Source organism: Lytechinus pictus, chromosome 8, assembly GCF_037042905.1.
Source record: "Lytechinus pictus isolate F3 Inbred chromosome 8, Lp3.0, whole genome shotgun sequence".
NCBI classification, from domain to species: domain Eukaryota; kingdom Metazoa; phylum Echinodermata; class Echinoidea; order Temnopleuroida; family Toxopneustidae; genus Lytechinus; species Lytechinus pictus.
This window is the reverse complement of record NC_087252.1, coordinates 14,388,610-14,404,739: the sequence shown is the minus strand read 5'-3', so window position 1 is coordinate 14,404,739 and position 16,130 is coordinate 14,388,610. Positions and strand designations below refer to the sequence as shown.

Below are 16,130 nucleotides of genomic sequence, written 5' to 3'. Positions count from 1 at the left end.
CAACATGGGTTTATAAGAGTCATCAAACATGAGATTCATACATGAATGGAACTAAATACAACGTTCAATTATTTCAATTAACAATATGTTAAAACGACTCGAATATACTATGTGAATCTTTGGGTCCTTCTTACGAAGGATACCAAAGCTTTTTGATGCGAATACTCTGCTGAATTGAGAATTCTCTTTAAATCCAATTCACTTTTATTTATTTCAAGTAAGAGCTTTTCCCTTTCTTGTGAGTATTGGGGACATTTTGTGAGATAGTGGAGAGTTGTTTCCGGCACAGCACAGAATGAGCATATAGACCTGTTTCATGGTTGTTAACAAGCCGTCTATTCTCGTTAAGATCAATATTGTTCATTCGGAGACAATGTAAAATAGATGTGCTATATCTCTGGTTTAGAAAAAATTTGAAAGTTTTCGAAACTGATTTTTTAATGTTATTTGAATACACGAGTATTACTGTATGCTTAGTCTTCCGTCTAGACCCGATTATTTAAAAGATAAACAAATATTGAGAAAAAAAAATCAAAGCTAATTAACCAATCTTCCAAATTAAACCCAGTTAAAATGCTTGGGCTTAGAGTGTTGTCTTTACCCCACACCCAGTTCTCTTAAAATTACAAATTAAGCTAAACATTAATCTTAAAACTTAGATCCTAGCATCTTCCAAACTATAAAAACCCTGTGATAACGCATACCACAAAAACGACAAATTAATCATAGGCATAAATATTCATATCTGAATGATATGCGCCTTAAAACCCAAGATAACAACAGCAACAACGTTATTCAACATCAATGATATTGTGGGGTCTTTGTTAATATTGTTTGCCTTGTTTTCTTTGCCTGTCTCTCTTTCAGTCATGTCAAATCAGTTTTTTTTTTCCCTATCTTATCACTTCTTGATCACATAAATCCTTTCTATCTCCGTCCTTACTTTACTTTATGTTAAAACGTTATCCCCTCTCGTTAGAATGATTTTCTTTATAATATTTCATAGATCGTCGATCAACAATTTTATCTTTTTCGGGAAGTAATCCCCCTATTGTTTGCTGATATCTTATTCCTCAGTTTTTTTGTTTCATATGTATTTAAATGTTTTTTTGTGTGTGTGTGTTTTTTTTTTCATAGAAAAAAAAAGGAATGAATAATAATGTGTGGCGTCGCGCAAAAACCAGACTATTGGTGAGAGACAATAAATGCGCTAGGACGTCATTTAAATACGCGTGTCATCAAACTTTTGTCTGGCGCGCGTCGCGAGGAAAAACAAAACAAACAACCCGCGGGGAAAAAAAATGTCAGGCGCATTTTTATTTTTCAGAACTGTGGATATCGGCTCGATATATTTGGTGGCGGGTTCGGATACATGTTGATTGAATTTAATTCCCTTGGCTGAAATCCATGAAGGTAAGTTAAATTATGTTGCAGATTGAGTTGTTTTGTTATATTCATTGATAATTGCGATGCGAGGAACATGGCAACTAAACACGTGAATGTGAATTTTGTGTTGCGTGTTTATGTGGATCGATCGAGAGAGAGCTTTTTTAGGAACGACTTTAAACGTCAAATTACATGCGACTGCTGCAGCGATTCGCGGTATTTGTCCGGGACTTTGACGGCCTTTTTAAGATCTAACTTATGTATGCCTAGGCTATCAACTAGATCTAGATCTGCACGTACTTAGATAGGCCTTCGTTACATACTTGTAACCATTTAAGTTAAATCTATCACATGCAACAAGTTTGTAAAAAATGTATATAAAAAAATCAAAATTGGACAAGGAGTAAAAGAGCTATGATAATTTAAAGATATGGATTTCGGTGAAACAGTTCTATGCATGTTTTTATGAATTTACTTGACAAACTGATGCAAAGATGTCTCACCTTGTTACATGAAATTATGTTTGTTCTATCCCCCCCCCCCCTCCAAGACTAGATATTAATTCATGCAAAAAGGTGACATATCATTCACACACGTATGACCAAATAAAATAAGTATGATTTCATGTTTTGTTATAAGAAAAGTTAAAGTGGGGTGTCATCATCAGCCCATCTAACGAATATTTATTAAGACGTGCATATAACTGTTTTTATATTGCATGAAAAACCCTTTTAGATCTAGTTGTTATCAGATTTTGATGAAATTTGCAGCATTTGCTTACATTTGATGAAATTATTTTCAGCTCGGAGTACCCTTTTAAATCGGTTAATTATGGACATTTTTCAAATCCCCTCTTCTAACAAATTCTTATTTGTCGGACTTCTGATTTCAATTTTTTTTTTTCGGAGGGGGTGGGGTCTATTTGGTATGAGCTTCACCAAAGCTGTGCAAATGATATCGAAATTATAACTAGAAAACAGATTGTCACAATTTATAAGAAATTTATTCAAAAATAACAATGTATTTTGGGGGCGGGTGTGGGGGGTATTTCTTATTTTTTCTACAATCTGGTCGAGCTACATTACATGAGGTTCGCCAACTTTCTACACAAAATCATTCAATATTATAAAGAAAAATGAAAAGACATATTTTTGAAAAAAAAAATTATAGTTTTAATTGTTTTTTTGTTAAGTTTTTTTTCTTAAGTAGTGTTTTTTTTTAATAAACTTTAACTCTGAAAATTTGTTAACTAATTGGCCTTGTTTTCTTTCGTTGTGTTAAACATGTTAAAGGCACGGGATCTACAGAGCAACTGTATTAGTGCAGTGAGAACAAGACATCTCAGAACCAACATACAGCTGACAGCAGCCCTTCAAGAAGTACTTTAAGACTCTGATATGGGATTCACCATTACCACAGCTTCAGGTAGCTTTCCATGCTTTATCCATATTCTATATGGAAATAGTGTGCCAGTTGTTACTTTATCATGTCAGTTGTAACCGATTTTTCCACGAATTAATTGCCGTTTTATAAGATATTGTTTTAAAATTTATTTTACCACTATTAGTACATGAAATCTAGAATTATGGAAAATATAAAAAAATATAAAATGATAAAAACAATAAAAAATGAAAAAAAAATATAGAATTTGGATAAAGGCTCATGCAGAGAAAGCTTTTTGCAAGTGATATATCACATTAAACATTTAAATATGAACATCTCATGAATTTTGGAGGGATTTTTTTACCCAACAATAGTTAAATCTTATTATTTTTTGTAGAAAAATATGACATCAGGGAGTACTTCCACCTTTATTAGAAATACAAGTAACATTTACACAAAGCCAAAGAGTGAAAAGTTAATGTATTTTAAATATCATGTTGTTGATAAATGTCCATGAATCATGAAGAAATGAGAGTGTAATGTGACTGTTTTTATAACACATTAATATCGGTGAACTTTTCAATTGCATTCATCAAACATGTAGATTTGAGTCATCGGAACGTGGCATTTTTAAGACTGGAACATGAAGAAAGCAAACAATGCAGAGGAAGAAAATTATCCCCTTTGGTGAACCCTGCTGACATAGTCTCTCAGATACTCCCTGATAAGCTATCAACTGGATTTTCCAAATAGAGGGAATATGATATATGGAAAGATCTTAGATGAGGACAAGGCACCTCGCGGCCTCCCCGGTAGGAGAGGAAATTGAACAATGAATACATGTTTTACTTTGAATGAACAAACTCTGAAGTTTTTCGATAAAAAAATTAAACTTAATTTGTAACGTTTGCTAACCAATTAGAAGGATGTCATTGTAGAAAATTGAAATGTGGTAAGTTTGCTGCTGTATTAAGAAGTTTGTGATAATGTTAAACACACACACTAGGGAGAGATTATCGTGTTTTATATAATTTTTAGTGCAAATTTGGACAGTGGAGAGCGATGCACATTCCTGAGTTTTGCCAATACTGCTGCATAGAAGAGAGTAAATGTATGTAGTCTCTTCCATATCAAGAATTAAACTCTGATATTATTTTTTTATTCAAGCACAAGATGTTTACAACGCATATCATTACACACGTGTACAGAGTGTAGCAGAGAAAAGATGACTATGTATTTGTGAGTATTTGTTAGTTATAATACCTGTCGTATTAATATGTGGAGCCAAGTTTTTACGCACAGTTTTATTCTTCTTTTCAAACGAAGTGACCTAAAAAAAATCCTTCAGTGATCCAGATAATTTGGCAGCAATTTGTGAAATATATTTTCATGACTACCCCATCCCTAAAAAGAAACCAAATGTGGCCCATTTCATTAAATATGGATATGATCCCTTGCTCGAATGAAAACTACCATGAAAACAGTGAACCTTCTGCTTCCTGATTCGCTAGTTCAATGAAAGTTGATATTTCATCAAGAGTTGCTGTCATATTAAATCTTAATGAAATGTAGCTCGCATCAGCTTTTCACTATTGTGTATTGCCACCGAAAAAACTTGGTTTTGCAAAATTGAATTTTGTTTGTGGTTATTTTCCAAAGCTTAAGCATGATTTTTTTTTTAGATTTTACTTTGCGAGAAAGTGAAGTATGGACAAACAGCATGGTGGTGTCTTTTTTTTTGGGGGGGGGGTTAAGGGCAGGGACAAATCTAGGATGGAGGTGGGCAGGGGCTTAGGCCCCACTTTTTTTCCCCCAGAACGCATGTATAAACATGTAAAAAATTACCATTTGATTGTGATTTTTTTTTTGCATGGACAGCCCCTCCCATTTTCAAAAAATGTTCTGCGGCGCCTGTGGGGGTGGGCACCCCCCAAAAATATGATAAGCTGCCCCTCCCCCCCCCCCCAACAACAAAAAAATCAGATGAATTACCCAACCCCATCTTCCCCTGGTCATTGGATCTGGGAACCTCCTCTCATGTTAAAACTACGCGCTATGACGAACTATATATAGTATGACAAAAAGTCTCCATAAGGGTTTTTTTGCATGTAATGTGAGTGTGTGGGTGTGGGTTCTAGTGTGGGTGTGGTTGAATATGTAGAATAATTTGTTTTATTGTATTCGCCTAGCTGTGTATATATAAAAATTATGTCTGCACTACAAAAGATCACCTCGCCTATGCCAGGTATGTTGGGCGTTACAAAAGAACCAACATTTCGCTATCATGAAAAGATGAATAATAAGCCCGACTACCATGACGACCCATACAGCCAGGCAGGGGGGGGGGGTACCCCTGATTCAATTGGCCATATCTCTAATTTAAATATGAATTAGACTCTAATATTTCGTATACACATTGTACATGTGTCCATGTACCAGAAAACATTAAAAAACCAAAATCAAAAATTTCACCTATAATACCCATTTTCCCAGGATGGCACACATATACAAGAAATAATAAAAACAATTAATATAAAAATAATAATAATAAATAAAATTGTTACCCTACTTTTCATAACAGTCAATAATGACTTATTGCCAAATAAAAACAAGGAATGGAATGGAATGGTTATTCAACATAAATAGGATCGTGGGCCTTTGTTTTTTTTTTATTATTATTAATTTACTATTATTATTCATCATTTGGTATTTGAAAGATCTGGGTCTGGATGGAAGACTACGTTAACTTCTATGTTATTCAACATTAAGAAGAATTAATTTGGGGATCTTTATTTGGAAGATTGTTTAAATGTTTTATATTACCCGGTCTGGAAAAAAAGACTGTGACTTTGCGCTACTAGTATATGAACGCATTACTATAGGGATTTAGTTTAGAACAGATTCACCAAAAATCCCTTAAAATTTATAACATTTGTGGGTAAAGTCATTATTACATTTGTGGGCGATCAAAAATTATTACATTTGTGGGTAAAGTGCACTATTACATTTGTTGGTAAAGGGATTTAGTTTTTAGTTTTAAGTAACCGGGTCTGGAGAAAAGACTACGCTTGATTCTCAATTTACTCTTAGCGCATATATTCACAATACGCGCTGTATAAGTTAAAACAACAACAAAGACATTAATTCCACCAATTTTAATTAACTGGGTCTGGAGAAAAGACTAAGCTCAATTCTCATTTTAATTCCACTGGAATATCATTATCGTATCTTAGTTTGGATTAATATTATAATTTTTGAAATAACGGGTCTGGAAAAAAGACTTTGGACTTATATTATAATTTAAAAAACAACCGGGTCTGGAAAAAAGACTTTGGACTTATATTATAATTTTTGAAACAACCGGGTCTGGAAAAAGACTTTGGACTTATATTATAATTTTTTTTAAACAACCGGGTCTGGAAAAAAGACTTTGGACTTATATCATAATTAATTATAATTTTTTAAACAACCAGGTCTGCAAAAAAGACTTTGGACTTATATTATAATTTTTTAAACAACCGGGTCTGGAAAAAAGACTTTGGACTTATATTATAATTTTTGAATTAACTGGGTCTGGAAAAAAGACTTTGCACTTTTGTGCTATAGAACGCATTACTATAGGGTTTTAGTTTTTAGTTACCGGGTCTGGAGAAAAGACTATGCTTGATTCTCAATTTACTCTTAGCGCATATTATATTCACAATACGCGCCGTAGAAGTTAAAACAACAACAAAGACATTAATTCCACCAGTTTTAATTAACTGGGTCTGGAGAAAAGACTAAGCTCGATTCTCATTTTTATTCCACTGGAATATCATTATCGTATCTTAGTTTGGACTTATATTTATAATTTTGAATTAACCGGGTCTGGAAAAAAAGACTTTGCACTTTTGTGCTAAACGAACGTATTAATATAGGATTTTAGTTTAGAACAGATTCGCCAAAAATCCCTTCAAATTTATTACATTTGTGGGTAAAGTCATTATTACATTTGTGGGCGATCAAAAATTATTACATTTGTGGGTAAAGTGCATTATTACATTTGTGGTTGAAATTATTACATTTGTGGGTAAAGTGTTATTACATTTGTGGGCGTTATTACATTTGTGGGCGATTATTACATTTGTGGGTGTAACAGGGGGGGGGGGGGGTGGACTGACGCCTCCTTCCGACTCCAACACCTCTGTACTATTTAATTAACGATTAAAGAGATAGAGACAAAACGGGATACAATTCTTTCATGATTTATTTATTACTTTTGTTTTCGGTTGTGAAAAAACCCAGAACGGTTAAAAAATTAATAAAATGAAAGAACATAATAAAACACTTTTAATTTAGATGTTACGATTTCATTAGATAAAAATAATTTACTTTCTCTCATTGTGACGAACAGTAGTCGGTGGCATGGTTATTTTGGAGGGAAAAGGGAGATATAGAACAATGAAACGTAGAACGAGACGAGGATAGCGTTGGGAGGTATGATTTCAGATTCACTATTTGAGTTACATTTACACCCTTCACTCTTTGAAAATGCAACAGGAAAACATATCGAATACTGGCATGCAATCTTCAGGAACAAAATTATTCTAATTACAAACTATAATTTATGAAAAGAAGATTTTTAGTGAAACGCTGAGGCCACCGTCTTGAAGCCCCCCCCCCCCCCCAAATGACAAAATAGTTTCGGACTTTCGTTGCGCAGTGTTAAATCATCATCATCGCAATTGCAAGGGAATATTCACCCTTTTTTATTCATTATGGAAAGTAAAGGTATTTGGTATGCTGTGATTTCACCAAAAACGGATTATCGTCGTAATTATACACTTTGCAAATTATCTCTCTACAAGGAGGTAAAGAGACCATTCATGAGTAGCGTGCCAATATAATATGCAATGAAAAAAGCACTAGAGCAGACAACAAAGCGGTATCGATCGAACCCGACCTGTCCGCGCGTGCTGATTGCCCTTACGCATTTTTGTACACAGTGCCTATTGACTTGGGGAAAAGCGAAGATTTTACAAAATAACACGACTTTTTCCTCGTAATTTTTAAAATATTATTGTTGCTTTGAGAAGCGAAACCTTTATTTCTAGAAAGAAAAATGTCTGATCTTTCATCTTTACATTTACTAGAAATCCTGAAAATACATCAGTTTGGCGCAATTAGCAATTGATTCGGAAAACACCGCCAAAGATAAAAATACCAGCAATGTACCAAAACGGCTCCGCCGCAGGGAGAGGTATCGGGATTCGCGGGCCCGCACGCAAAGGGTTAAACAGAGAACTTAAAAAATCAGTTTGTAAATCAAACAAAATAATGAAAAATGCCCGAGCTGAAATATGCTTTGTATATCGACTTCAAAACTTGATATTTTAAACTACATATCAGCCTATCTAGCAAGAGATGTATCTCATCCAACAGGCTATGCAAGTGCGAAGCGCGAGCGAAAATTTTAATATAGTGACATGAAATACATTTTCCAAGTCTTTCCCTTACCTTTTTTTTTCATTCTTCTCCCTCCTCTTATTTTACCTCTTCTTTATCCTCCTTTCTTTTTATTGCTCCGCCAATAGGGGGGGGGGGGGGCGGGCCCCTCGCCTCGGCCCCACCCCCCTGGATCCGCCTATGGATGGAGCTCACTTTTACAGCTTTCTTACGGCGTTCGTTTGATTCCAAGATACTCGAGAATGCCTTGAGTACTTCTTACGTCAAACGTACTGCCGACGTATGACTCTGTGCACTCCTTTTGTCTAAGGGGTTATTGTCCTGGGGGGTAATTGTCCGGGGGTAGTTGTCGGGGGTAATTCTCCGGGGGGTAATTGTCCGGGGGGTAATTGTCCGGGGGTAGTTGTCCGGGGTAGTTGTCCGGGGGGTAATTGTCCGGGGGGTAATTGTCCGGGGGATAATTGTCCTCAGGGGGTAATTGTCCAGGGGGGGTAGTTGTCCGGAGGTTATTGTCCTCGGGAGGTAATTGTCCGGGGGTAGTTGTCCGGGGGGTAATTGTCCGGGGGGTAATTGTCCAGGCGGTAATTTTCCGGGGGGTAATTGTCCAGGGGTAATTGTCCGGGGGATAATTGTCCGGGGGGTAATTGTCCGGGGGATAATTGTCCGGGGGTAATTGTCCTCAGGGGGTAATTGTCCAGGGGGGGGGGTAGTTGTCCGGGGGTAATTGTCCTCGGGGGGTAATTGTCCGGGGGTAGTTGTCCGGGAGGTAATTGTCCGGGGGGGTAGTTGTCCTGATCCCATATACGTATCATATCAATATCTACTCGGATCCTTTATGATGTTGAAATATGAAAAATTACTTTTATTACAGAACGTTTTGTTGTTTTTCTGTTATCCAAGTAAGTCCAAGTGGTTCAAAGAAATCTCGAACTCGTCTATTTCAGTGTGTTAATGGTAGCGCACATTAGTGTTGACATTACAATTCGTTTGGTATGCATGTGATGAAGTGCTGTTCCACTATACGAACTGGCCAAGATAAATCCTTTCATCACTATCTAATTGAAATTATTTTGGCACGAAATTTTTTTAGTTTGATCATATTAACAATAAAGTATAGACCTAAAATGAAAAAAAAATCCAAATAATTTCTAAACAGTTCATAATACTCATTTTGTCGATAGGAGTCCATTCAAGGTCAATTATTATGATTGATGTTAACTGGAAAGGCTCTATCTTTTCCTTGCTGATCTAGCGTGTCATTATCTTTACCTCTGCCATTATTACCTGTGCCATTTTTACCTCTGCCATTTTAACCTTTGCCATTATTACCTCTGCCATTTCTACCCGACACCTAATTTTCACTCCGCCGCACAATTTCATACATTTTATAGCCAATGCGGCAATTTTATTATTTTCATGAAAAAATTGGCATATTTTTGCGGCCATATTGGTTTTAGCAAATTTGCGGAAAATTTCCAAGGTTACACGAGTGGCATCATTCAGATTCGTAATCATAAAAAATATTGTATATATGAAAAAACAAGGTTATGCATCATCTATGGACTATAACGGACACTGTAAAAAAATATATTCTGAATCACTAGTTAATACTTAATGTATATAAGTAGAATTTACAATTTGTAATTATTTTTCCTTTTTTTAAGTAGTTCTAACTTGTCTTTTAATTTACTTGATTTACTTGATTTATGTGGGTTCAATATACATTTTAAAAAATCACGTATTGCTAGCTTGCTTTGACTGAGTAAATCAAACTTAATTAGACAAAGATGATTATTACTTTTATTATTACAACAAAATATTGTTGAATGTGCCTATATTTTTCAATTAACGCCTTATTCAAATAATGCATGGATATTCATTAGAGCAAGTAAATGTTTTTTTTTATATAACTGTCATATCTATTTGTGTTTGATTTTTTTTTGGATAAGGGTGTACTCACTATTTTATTATTTTGTTGAATCAAAGAAAGAGCAACATTAAATAGTCATTAAGCAGAAAATTTCATATTTCTTTTTAGGTTTTCGGAAAATGCCTATATTATTCTCACTGTTTTATTTGTAAGAATGAAACGATCGCGTATAAATATCAATGTCAGTACCTATACATGTACAGGTAAGTGAAAATGCACAAAGTCTAATATTTGGACAAAAGATGTCTAAGATGAAAATGATGCCACTAAAAGAACTTTCGAGTCACGAAAGTTTACTCCCCCATTTCATTTTTTTTCAAATATTTTAGTGATTGTTTTACTAAATTTAATTAAGTTATTGTAACTTAATTTTCTTGAGTAAAATGGATGCAAAGAAAAGTAATTTTTACTTGAAACTGCAAAACTCATAAATACTTGAAAAAAATTAAGGCAATTTTTTGCCACAATTGTATTGAATAATTTCAACTATTTTTTTTACAGTGTAATAGGCAATATACTTTGTTCTTCTTTACAGACTATAACACAATATTCGTCTGCAGGGACCAACAAAACACAACCATGAATGCAAGTGATTTCGAAAGCAAACTGGGAATTATGACTAAAGACATTGGCGATTTATCGATGGCAATGTATTATTTGGGTAGTCATGAGCCAATTAGAGGTTACGGTAGAGACATCGAAGACTTCCGAGAACTCCAAGACAGCACTCGCCTCGACGCAGTGGTCTATGTGAAAGGTGTGCTGCCAGTAGCCACCAAATTTGTTTCCAAAACCAGCGATATCTTTCATTTGTATAAGGATTTAGATTACAAAGATTGGTATAAAAGATTGGAATATATCATCCAGGAAGTAAAGCGTTGTAAGGCACTGAGCCAAACCCTCCTTGCAATGCACGAAGAGTTGTTGGTTTCTCTGAAGAGAAATGAAGATCAAGCCAAAATCATCATCGAAAAATTTCGCAACCTGCAACGTGAATACAGAGATCGAGAAACAGAATATGAAACAACGGCAGATAGAAAAAAAAAGTGGGCAATTGGGCTCGCATTTGTTCCAGGTGTCAATCTCATCGCCAGCACAATATTAAAAGTAAGATCGCGAAGGGATCGCGAAAAAGCACTCAATTGGGCAGTATTAAGAAGGAGCGAGGAAAGAAAAATAGAAGAAAGCTACAAATCTCTCATTCCCAACCTACAAAGGTTCATTCGTAGTCTTGAAGACACGGCTGGCTTTTTTCAAGGAATGGAACAGGAACTCGAGGAATATGAATGCAAATACAGTCATGTTCGAAAATCAAAGAACAAGCTTTATTTCACAATGATGAAATTTCAAGCCACTACAATATGTGATAAATGTGAAAAATTCTCCTCTGCCCCTCTTGCGATTCCAACCACCCAGGACGATGTGCGACATGTAAGAAAATGGCGCCAAGAGCAGAAGGACAAATTCATGCACAGATATACGGATGATGATGTTAATACATGTGTGATAAATGCCATCACAATGTTTTGATACGTTTTTTGTTTGTCGCGTAAATCTTGCAAACATGTGTTCAAAGTATCTTGAGAGATATTATTGTTAGCTCCACGGATTCGCCAATCCTCAACATTCATGACACTGGTCACCACATGAACACATAGCGAATTACTGGGAAAAGATTGGAAAGTCAAATTATGACAGACGTATTTCTGACATTTTACTGTTTAAAATAGATCTATTTTAAGTTGTTTATGATTGAAAACGTATTGCTATTATTTCCATCAAAAAACCAAAAGCGAAAAAAAGAGCCAAACTATTTGCAGAAGAAATATGAAAAAAAAAATATGAGAAAACATTTCTATACAATTTTTTGTCAGCATTCGATCAGAATTCCTCACAGTCTAATAAATAATAAGTATATTATAATCAAATATAGTGATAAAATAAGTACAATTGCTTTATTCATAGATTTAAAGTAAAGTTTGTATTTCTTGCATAAATTTGTATACTTGATTAACATTTCATAAACCACGAAGGTATAGTAGAATTTGAAAGCCAATAGTTTATGTCATTTTCTTCCATCATGCAAATTATTTCCTGAGACTGACAAGACTAAAAATTCCCGGGACGACATGTATCAAAGTTACAAAATGTCAACTAAATTTGGTATTCTTGTTCTTTTTTTAGATAAGTATTCAATTTGTATTATTTTTTATTAGTAATTTTGGGGAAATGTTATTTTTTTTCTGTTGCAAATTCAGTGAAAATGTTATCATTTACTATGGAAATGATTGTATTGAAAACATCTAGGAACTAAACCAAACTGTTTTTAGTGTGAATAGTTTACAGAAAAATGCACCAATCGTTGAAAAAAAAGTAATAAATGACTTTAAACGATTTTTTTTAAATTACTTTCTGTATTACAAACCTGATTTTACACGACTGATTTACAAGGCTAGGAAACGCTCCTTTTTAAGAAAAGCCTCAATCTGTCTCAAAAGTATGCGTTACGCGCCACGATCACTTCTCAAAGCAACCTTTTGAAAGAAACGGAGGGGGAGGGGGGCTTCCCGAAGATATTCATTGAAACTTAGAATAAGATGGATCTGTCTTGTCTAAGACCTACATATCAATTTATTTTGTTCCTCGGGACATAACATTCTATTACTGTTTTAATGTCTAACTTGATGGGAATTTACATGCAAACACAAGATTACAACACATTAGAAAAATAAATACATAAATCAAGGAGAAACAAATACATTATGTTGGCGTGCACAGAAAACATTCATTCTTATACATAAGTTGATTATAAGAGTATGATAAGTTGATTACAAGAGTATAATAAGCAAGAGGTTCAGGTTCAAGTAAAAAAAAAAATTTCTTCTAATAATAGCCCTATGTATATATAAAAAAAATTTCATATGCACTGTATATACACCCAATGATCCAATCCCACATTACTTGGGTGTGTGGGAGGGTGCGCGAGCGCGCGCGTGTGTTACATTTTGTATTGTTTGTTTGCTATTTCCCTTTCTCTTGTAGCAAATTTGATTCGCAGCTTCTTTTTTCTTTTTGTAACCTTGATCTATAGCGTCGGGGAAGTATAGTTATCTTAGTATGGTTTTGAGGCATTTTGTTCAGATGAAATTATTTACCTTTAACTTTTTGTAATTGATTTTGGATGAAATAAAGTATATATGATTGTAAGTGTGAGAATTAGATATATATATTTTTTTCTCTTTGCCTATTCCTTGATGATTTATTGTTTCAAAATATTAACAGATATACATATTTACATCGGAATAACTTTTTCAAGAGTCAAATGATAATATGATTACATATATAATAAGTCAAAATAATATTTACAACAGGAATTACAATATATCAATAATTTTCTTGACCTCTTATACACTAAATTGTTTAGATCCGTATTGATTTAAATAAAACTTCAAATATGAAACGAATTCCGTGATCAATCTCTTATTGCTATGATTTAGATTTTGAAGGTTGCATTTTACATAATGATTACAAACTACAAACTTTGCAATATTGATCGTCAAATTAATAAGATCAAATTTTGGGTTGTCTATTTTAAATCCAATTAACAATGTTTTCATAGTTATTACCATTTATTCTATGAAAATAAAATGAATCATCCTCGATATAATCTTCTAATAGCCTTTAATCTTCTTGCAAAAAAACAAAAAATGACCAATGGTCTCGATTTCATTACAGACTTCGCATTGATTTGTATTTACAACTTTCCACTTAAACAAATTGTCTTTAGGAGGTAATATTTTATGTAGCAGTCATAACCGGTGTGTTGGCTCAGTTGGTAGAGCGTCCGTCTCACAACCGGGAGGTCGGGGGTTCAAACCCCGGCCGCGTCAGACCAAAAGACGTTAAAAGATGGGAGTTGCTGCTATCCTGTTTGGCGTTCAAAGATTTAAGGGATAGAGCCTCGTCGATCTGGCGCTGCACAGTGGCTGCCAGGCCCACGATCAATTGGGCAAAGCAAATTTTCGGAGTATTTCATTTCATGTCTATTTCGAATCGAACAATAAATTATGGATTTATCAAAATGAATTGCTTAATTCTGTTATCTTTATTAATTTAAAATGAATGACATCTTTCGAAGCGAATTTTTGGCAATTTTAGCTGTTTTCCCTAGATGTCCGGAATATAAAAACCAACCTTTTTTGTAAAAACAACAAATATTTTTTTCGCTTTGGTGCAAGTTATATTAATACGTTCACCAACAGATGTATTGATTTCTTCTTGTTCTGGAGAGTCATTTTGTTTTTCTTTTATTGTACTTATTATTTCAAACCGATGAGCAGAAAATGCTTTTTTTAATTTAAAAAATAAAATCTAAAACTAAATACTAAATTATCAACATCAACAAATTTCTAAAAAAAGATATATCTTTCCATTTACCTTTATATAAAACTGGTTTAACATATAAAATACCAGCTTCTTTTCATACCTGAAGATGTAAAGGTTGTCCAATTATTGTAATATTACTATAATTCCATTATATTTCACGATATATATTTTCAAATTTCTGCTAATCTAAATAACGTAATTGAGCCCATGTATATAGAAATTCAATATAAAACATTGGTAAACCTTTTTTTCGACAAAGCTTTAACATGTGTTTTCGATAGACAATTTATTTGAAAACAATAGGGGATTTATCCTATGTAAATTAACCAAAACGAGAAAAGTGTTTTCCAGACTGCATCATATTCATTAAAAAAGGAATTTATCTAAGACAATATAAGTGATTTTGATTTCGAATATAGATCGATTATACCAAGACCACCTTCAACTGTCTCACGCTTTGAATTCCATAAAAAACTATATATTATCTTATGTTAACTCTTGCATATATAGTCTGGCATTGGAATAACCGTACCAACATAAACGATTTGAGGCACAATTAAACATTTTATAATACATTTTTTACCATAACATGTAAGCTGTCTTATTTTCCACGTTTTTGATATGTTATTGACCTTTTCAATTTTCCCTTCCCAATTAAGCTTTCGTACATGCTCTTTATTTTCCCCACAAATATTCCTGAATACTTAACAGGATCATCTGTAAAATCAAACTTGCTCCTTTCTAAGTTAAATATCCCTATTTTCAACATCTTTGCCTTATTCCAATTTACTTTTGGACCTGCAATATTACCGAAATTATGAATCTCTTTCATAACATTATGAAGGGATTTAATCGAACTAATGAATATCGTTGTATCGCCTGCGAACTGTGTTATTTCTTGTATCTCTCTGTGTGGTAAGCATAACAATTTCCTGAAATATCTATACTTGTGACTTCATCATTTTCTTTAATACGAATTTCTAAAATCTCTGCAACCAAAATAAACAACAATGCTGACAATTGACACCCTTGTCTTACACCTTTATAAATATGAAATGATTCTGATAACCAACCACGCTGTAGAACTCTACCGTGAGCATTTTTATATAACGTCTTAATCCAATTAATAAACGATTCCTTAAACTTCATCCATTTTAGTGTTTCAAACAGAAAAGAGTGGTTCACATTGTCGAATGCTTTTCGTAAATGTAAAAAAATGATAATGCCACGGGAAATTTTAAATTTACAATAGTCAGGAATACATTGAACAAGCCTAACCTTTTTGGATGCCGATCTACCTTTGATAAATCCACATTGATCAGTTGAAATATTTTTTTATAAAATATTCTGTAAACGCATCGCTAAAACCCGAGCTGCAACTTTGTAGTCGATATTGAGTAAAGATATTGGTCGCCCATTGTCCAGAGATCCCCTAAACACCAATTTAGGATAACAGCTGACTGTCCTTGTATAAAAGAAAGTTCTCGCTTTTCATACACCTCATTTAAGCTATTTTACTATATCTTTAATTTCATTCCAAAAACATCTGTAGAATTCCACACTTAGACCGTCACTCCCGGGTGAACGGTTTAAATTTATG

The 16,130-nt window shown here is 33.9% G+C and overlaps 1 protein-coding gene and 1 long non-coding RNA gene across 2 annotated transcripts in view; both read left to right on the top strand.

Moving 5' to 3' along the window:
- The window catches only part of LOC135154871 (uncharacterized), a 28,906-nt gene extending 16,938 nt beyond the window's left edge, over positions 1 to 11,968 (top strand). The window contains exon 3 of the mRNA XM_064103094.1: positions 10,680 to 11,968. Within this exon, the coding sequence (XP_063959164.1) occupies positions 10,724 to 11,674 (951 nt within the window). The 5' untranslated portion in view covers positions 10,680 to 10,723 and the 3' untranslated portion in view covers positions 11,675 to 11,968. The remainder of the gene's footprint in view (positions 1 to 10,679) is intronic.
- LOC135154870 (uncharacterized) lies at positions 1,177 to 3,828 on the top strand. Its single transcript, XR_010294288.1, has 3 exons — positions 1,177 to 1,413; positions 2,679 to 2,811; positions 3,374 to 3,828. It is a non-coding gene; the product is annotated as an uncharacterized LOC135154870 (long non-coding RNA).
- Positions 11,969 to 16,130: the final 4,162 nt, after the last annotated feature.